The 6,600-nt window shown below is 40.0% G+C and overlaps 1 protein-coding gene across 1 annotated transcript; it reads right to left on the bottom strand.

Annotated features, from left to right (window-relative positions):
• Window positions 1–3,966: 3,966 nt before the first annotated feature.
• LOC135196539 (uncharacterized) lies at window positions 3,967–5,313 on the bottom strand. Its single transcript, XM_064223386.1, has one exon. The coding sequence runs from the start codon at window positions 5,311–5,313 to the stop codon at window positions 3,967–3,969; it is 1,347 nt and encodes a 448-aa protein (XP_064079456.1).
• Window positions 5,314–6,600: the final 1,287 nt, after the last annotated feature.

Below are 6,600 nucleotides of genomic sequence, written 5' to 3'. Positions count from 1 at the left end.
TAACAGAACATTTATATATATATATATATATATATATATATATATATATCTATATATATATATATATATATATATATATATAGTATAAAGGGTTTAAGATCAAATGACACTTGTTTTAACAAAGTAAAATAAACTGCTACTTGGCAACTAAATTTACTTCATTCGTTGCAGATCATTCTGGGAAGTTAGCTGAAAATGCAAGCTAGGCAAATAAATCTCCGTAAAATATAGTTTTTATTTCCTAAATTAGCTAACATTAAAATGGAATAAAATCAGTTAATAAAATGGAATAAAATGAATCAACTCTGACCCCCAAAAAACGGTTCAACTATTGTTTCCTCTCAAAATCATATTTAAGTAAGCACCCCCTCTTATCTCATTATGTCCGACTAACCATAACATTTTAATAAGTCAATAAAATTCTGAGAAAATCCATTTTTCTATATGGTGACTTTGAACCCATCTGAAATAAAGAGACCACAATTATTACACCACTTTAACCACGAAAGTTAATCAAAAAGAATGTGTACAGCACCACACTTCTCTTTCTCCAACACAACAATTATCACTTCAAAGGTTAACTTTTTCAAAGTTCTTTCTTATGTTACTTTATTCAATGGGTCAGCAACACCTTCCAACACCTCTTCCAGGCGTGTTCCACACTCTGTTCACAAGCAACCAGTGAGTCCTCCCTCTTAGCACTTATCTTCCCATAACAAAAGTCATATACCGTTCGTTACGAACACACAGACATGCCCTAGGTTTCACCCAGCAAACACGGGTGTATTTTGACTAAAACCGATGACCCGAGGGGTCATATAGGAACTTGCAGAAGTGTTAATGTATTATTGACGAAGTGTTGACGTTGCCTTGACATTGCTCTGACATCACTTTGTATAACGTCTTGGTTTTCTTGGTTTGTAGACACCTGGGTCAGCATTTTAGTGTTGAAAAAGGTAACGCCAACGATGCCCCTCTGGGAAAACATGTTGTCGTTCCCATCAACAGTCTGTGCCATGCCACAGACCTAGATTCATATGTTCATCTGTGTGTATGAAATTGAGCAATGTTCGCTCTACTATGATCTTGAAAACATAATTGTATATCAGACTTCCACTACGCCTCTCCGCTTAAAGACCTATCCAAATCTTCTTGCAGCTATCTTTGTGATGTAGCTTTGTTAAATATAACTTTTAATTTAACTATGAGTTTTAACGTCTTCAACCTTCATACCAGAAGTAACTATTGATGGGGACTTAGAAGATATTGTCACAGTCAATGATACTTGATGAAGGTGTGATGTTTACCAACCGACATCTGCTGATATCATTGCAAATCAAAAGTAACCAACAGGGTGCCTTGTTAGTATAACAAATGCGAGGCAACACCCCTTAGATACACACTCGAGGACCAATATAACAGCATGCTACTAGTCACAGGTACAATTCCAAGGTTAGGATAACCAAAATGAAGAGATATCCAACCATTTACTGCTGTAATCACTATCACCACTGTTAGCCTGTAAAAGAAAGAAAATATGATTTAAAGTAATAAGGATACTCCTCTCGCATCCAAGGGCACCGCCCTCCGAAATGAGAGGAGATCCTCCAAACACCAACACCACATGGCCACTCTTCTACCTTCGTCCGCTAGCTAGGGAAAGGATAAAGGAGAAGAGGAATTACCAGAAGAAACAAAGGACAAACCTCCGAAGTTCCCCTCGGTAATTCCCAAAGTGTAAGCGTAAATTTCGGATGAATGCATATCTTGTTCTAATGTTAAAGGGCGAAAATATGTACTAATAAAGATGTTCACATACCTTTGCCGCGACCCTTAACACCAAGTAGAAAGGTGGCTATCAAGGCTATCACAAAAAGTGGGTTTGCATGTTAATGATTAAATTCAGTTAATTATTAATATCAAACACAGTATATACATATTTATGCAAAAAATAAAAAACTAAAGATTATACCTGGAAAATGATTAATGGCTAGTCAGCAAGAGCTCACAAAAATACTTCTTCATCAGAAGACAGCCGAAAGAAAAGTGGAGTGTTTACATCCAGGCAGGCAGGCCTACCCCGCCTACCAGACGGTAGTTACTGCCTTGTTCAAGAATTTAACGGCTGTAATTCCAGCTACGCTGAAAGTAGTTCCTTATGTAAAAGACTGAGGGTTTGTATATCGTGTAGGAACAATTTGAAATTGTCAGTTTTGCTTGCTTGGAAGGTGTGACTCGCATTTTGGAAGTTAAGAGACTAATGTGTTTGGATCTCTGTCTGACATGGGCTACAGCACTGTAAGCTTTGCTCGACGTGTCAGTAAACATGCAATTCGCTACCTTTATACACAATTCCCCTCTCAAACCTATATGTGTGAACATTGTTGAATTCAGCGAGTAGTTTGCTAGCGTCTAGTTGGTGATCATCTGACAGTACATCATCCCAGCCTACCCCAGCTTCCCACAATTCTTGAAGGAGAATTTTTCCTCGCACAAAAAGGGGACTGACTAAGCCTAATGGGTCCAAATTGGCTACAAAAAGGAACAGTAGTTTGTGTTTGGTAAGTCGATTGGAACCATTTCTACAGCTCTGGAGATTCTTAGACCTTAAACTCAAGTTATCTTCCCTTCTATCCCAACTCATTCCCAAAACATTGACTTCATCGGGTTCCTTGCTGATCAAACTCCCTACAATTACTTGCCCACCCCATCAAAGGCATGTGGGCCTCGTCTAGCAGAGATTTGACCTGGCAATAATCTGCAGATAATTATCGACATAGAAGAATTTAATGATATCTTCCCGCCCCCGCTCATGGAGATGGGTTTGGAGCACTTGTTGCAAAAGATAAGGGCTACTGGTTATGCCAAAAACTACAATATTAAAGATGTACGTGGCCGCTCGTTTCGGCTCTCGTTGCCACAAAAAATGTGCATATTTAGTATCATCGGGATGTAGCAATACTCTGTGGAAAGCTTTTGATACGTCTGATACTAATGCATAGGGATCGTTTCGGAACTTAAGGAGCAAATCATATAGCATTTCAACTAAGTTGGGACCTGGATAAAGGCACTTATTTAATGACAGTTCTTCCTTGACTTTAGAGGATGCATTGAATACGATACATAAAGGAGTCATGAGACTCTGCTTCTTGACCCCAAAGTGGGGCAAGTAGTATTCCTCAATCTTTGAGTCAGTGACTTCAGAAATGAACCCGGCGTCGAGATAAGTCTGAAGGACGTTCTCATAGTCTCTTTGGTACTCAGGGTCTTTCACAAATTGCGTTTCTAACGCCTTTAATTGAGCGAATGCATTATGATAATTAGTATCTGGGTGTTCTGGCCTGCAGAACAATAAGCTTACTTGGTACTACCATTGTTTGGTACTTACAATGCTACTCTGGAGTTTATTCATAGCAGCGTGCTCTGAGGTGGCGTACTGTTCGTGGGGAGCGATGCCTACGGTATCTAATCTCCACCACATATCAACATCGATATCTAGGGTGGCTCGACAAACTCATAATGGGCGAACAACATGCATTTATCCCCTCCAGGGCCCACTGTGGTATGCGACCATATGGCGTTATGCTGTTATGCATCACAAACAAACTTACTCTATCAATCTTGCCCATACTAAGGACGAACAAGCTAAAATAATCTGCCCAAACCAGGATATTAATGTTAGTAAAAAGGTCACTATTAATTTTATCATTGGCCATAGTGCAACCTTTGCGCTGCAAATGCGCTTTTACGTTAGAAAGGCCAACATTATGAATAGGAGTGTTTGCATCATCATGCACAAAGAGTTTAGTGTGAATTACTCTGGCGCCTACATGTATTCTACATGAAACTACATTGTACTCGCCTTGTACAATCTGTGTGCCAAATGGTGCAATATTCAACAAAACGTGTTTAATAACTGGGAATCCTAACTTCTTCACAAGCCAACTCGAGATGAAACTGCATTGGCTACTGGTATCCAAAATACTTTAGTGGAAAGGGGTTTGCTACGTGAATACATGGTAGCTGTAGCGTTGGCAATAAGGTAGCCAGCAACTTGGTTGAAGGCTCGTCCTTGCCCATCTTTGCTATTACACATGGTTTCTCATCTTTTGCTTTTGGCTGCGTTCTTTGACTTATTCTTCGGTTGGTGCCTGGTTTCTTCACAGGAGACGAGACTACTTGTGATGTTTTTGAGGAGGACTGATAACTGGGGTTGTTGGTGGGTGCGAAACTGTGATGTCGCCCATCACATAACTTACAATTACATTTTACGTTACATTGCCTACTGGTGTGACCGGATGCTAGGCAGTTGAAACATTTCTTATTCAAAATTAACTGACGTTTTTTAGCCGCCACAGTAGAATACCTTACACAAAGAGACACAGAGTGATTGCCATTGCAGAACAAGCAAGTGGTTGCATGGTTAGCGTTTGCTTTGGACCCCTTCTTACGGGCAGTTGACAATTCCTCTCCCTTCTGCAATGCATCATCCTTCATTGATCTTATAATGAAATCCAGTGCTTTGAACAACTCATTCAATGAAAAATCACATTTATGCAGATACTCAACTATTTTGCAATAGACTTGTCCTTGCGACAACTTCTGGTTGATAAGACTTAATAACATGCCATGATCTAATGGGGATCTGCTCAAATGTTTGATTCGTTCGATTAAAACAGTTAATTCTATGCGGAAATTCTTGAGGTCAACATAATTGCACTTGGGGACAAAAAGATTGGCTAGCCTTCTATGCAGAATGACTAGTGTCTGCTGCTGGTTGCCATAATATTTCTCAAGCAAATCGTGGGCAACTTGGTAATTTGCAGCTGTTACGCTGAAGGATTGAACAACTTCGAGCAGCTCTCCTTCTAATGAACCTAACAAATAGGTATACTTAGCAACATCGTCTAGATCAGGTCTACTACGTGCATGGGCATAAAAAAGTTCAGTAAATGTGGCGAATTCGCTTTTTTCGCCTTTAATCATGGGCAGGGGTAACTCTTTGAGACGTGGTAAACGGGTTGTTGGCTGCGTTACGCTAGTCAACGTGCCGATACAACTCAATAATAAGGTTACAACTTGGCCTGCATCTTCCAGGACATTAATGCCTTTACTTTTGAGTGATGGCTCTAATTTGACTGTGTGTGACACGTACAACGTTCGCAATTGTTTCTCGTCTGATTGAATTCTGTCCAACAAATTCTGATATACATTCATAGTTAATGAGCTAACTAGATTTGTATTGGCACTACTGATTGGGGTGATCAGAGGGCCTACAAGGGACTCAATTTGCATTACAGAGGTAGCTGCCATTCTGAGTTTCTCAATCAATTCCGAATGCTACAAAAGAATAAGATGTTGCCCTTAATTTTACTTTAACTATTTCCCTGTCGCTTTTTCTGCCCGCTTGCGGCAGATTAATCTAATGACACAAGGAAATACGGCTGAACATGAACACAATGGGTATGCTAGCCTTGCACTGGCACAGGCTCTTGCATCTAAATAGCCCCTAATGTGGGCAATAAACAACTAGGCTTTGTTGCAGAGCATCTAGCCTATGGTAACTTTTGCATTTTCATTATGTGGAAGGCATGAGGGTAGTTGTGAATGACCCAGCGCTTTGACAAAGACCATAATCGAGCTGTCGTTGCTTGGGGACTGGATCCTTGGGGCTATCCGGTTCAACGAAGGACCAAAATGTCGTGAATGTTACAGTGACTGTTTTTTAGGGTTGTGCTAGATGGAGGGAGGCTGATAGCCCTACCTTAGGGGACAGGTTCCAGACCATGCACATGGACAACTCGAATGGTAAACACAGAGGATTTTAACAATTTTATTATAAAACTAGAATTTACCAATATTAACAGTGAAACAAAGCAATGTGTGAATTTGGGTGGCAAAGCACCCCAAAAATTAGAAGAAATTAACGTGGCCACGCAACCACTCAAAAAACACAGAAAAATAACTTAAATTAAATTGCACTTTCATTAAAACAGGTAGGGACACATTCCCGAAAGTTGATTAAACAATGTGAGCAAAGGTTTACATCAATTAGCCCAACGATGGCTACAGGAAAGAATAATTACTTACTGTACTACATAATGTTCATGTCATTCGCACCTCCCTCGTGGCTAAGTTCACACCCATGCACCACGTACAAGATCCGGAAGAGTTGCTACCTGATCTGCGCTAATTAGGAGGAAGAAGCTGTGCACTCGGTGCACTCTCCTTTTATACCCGGGCGGATCGGGTTAGTCAATTTTACTGATAATTTGTTCTCTTCAGAAAGAAAGCATTCTTCTGTTTCTCATTTAATCTACATGACAACAAGAATTCTGTTATTAATCCATGAGGGGGAAGAGGCGACGACTGATAAATGCGAACTGACACGAAAGAAACATTCTGCTTTAGCCGCCAGATTGCCTGATACATGTCAATTCCCCTTACATTGAAAAGCGGGAAATGGATGGATGGGCGGGAAATACATCACAGAATACTCGTGCACTAGTTTTTCACGACAAAGGTTTCTCTAATATCTTTGACAAGGCTAAGATTTTTTCTGCTGCATCTGAAATTGATAAAAAATTCAATCAAGTAGGC

This window comes from Macrobrachium nipponense, chromosome 18 (genome assembly GCF_015104395.2).
Source record: "Macrobrachium nipponense isolate FS-2020 chromosome 18, ASM1510439v2, whole genome shotgun sequence".
NCBI classification, from domain to species: domain Eukaryota; kingdom Metazoa; phylum Arthropoda; class Malacostraca; order Decapoda; family Palaemonidae; genus Macrobrachium; species Macrobrachium nipponense.
This window is presented reverse-complemented; position numbering and strand designations above follow the sequence as displayed.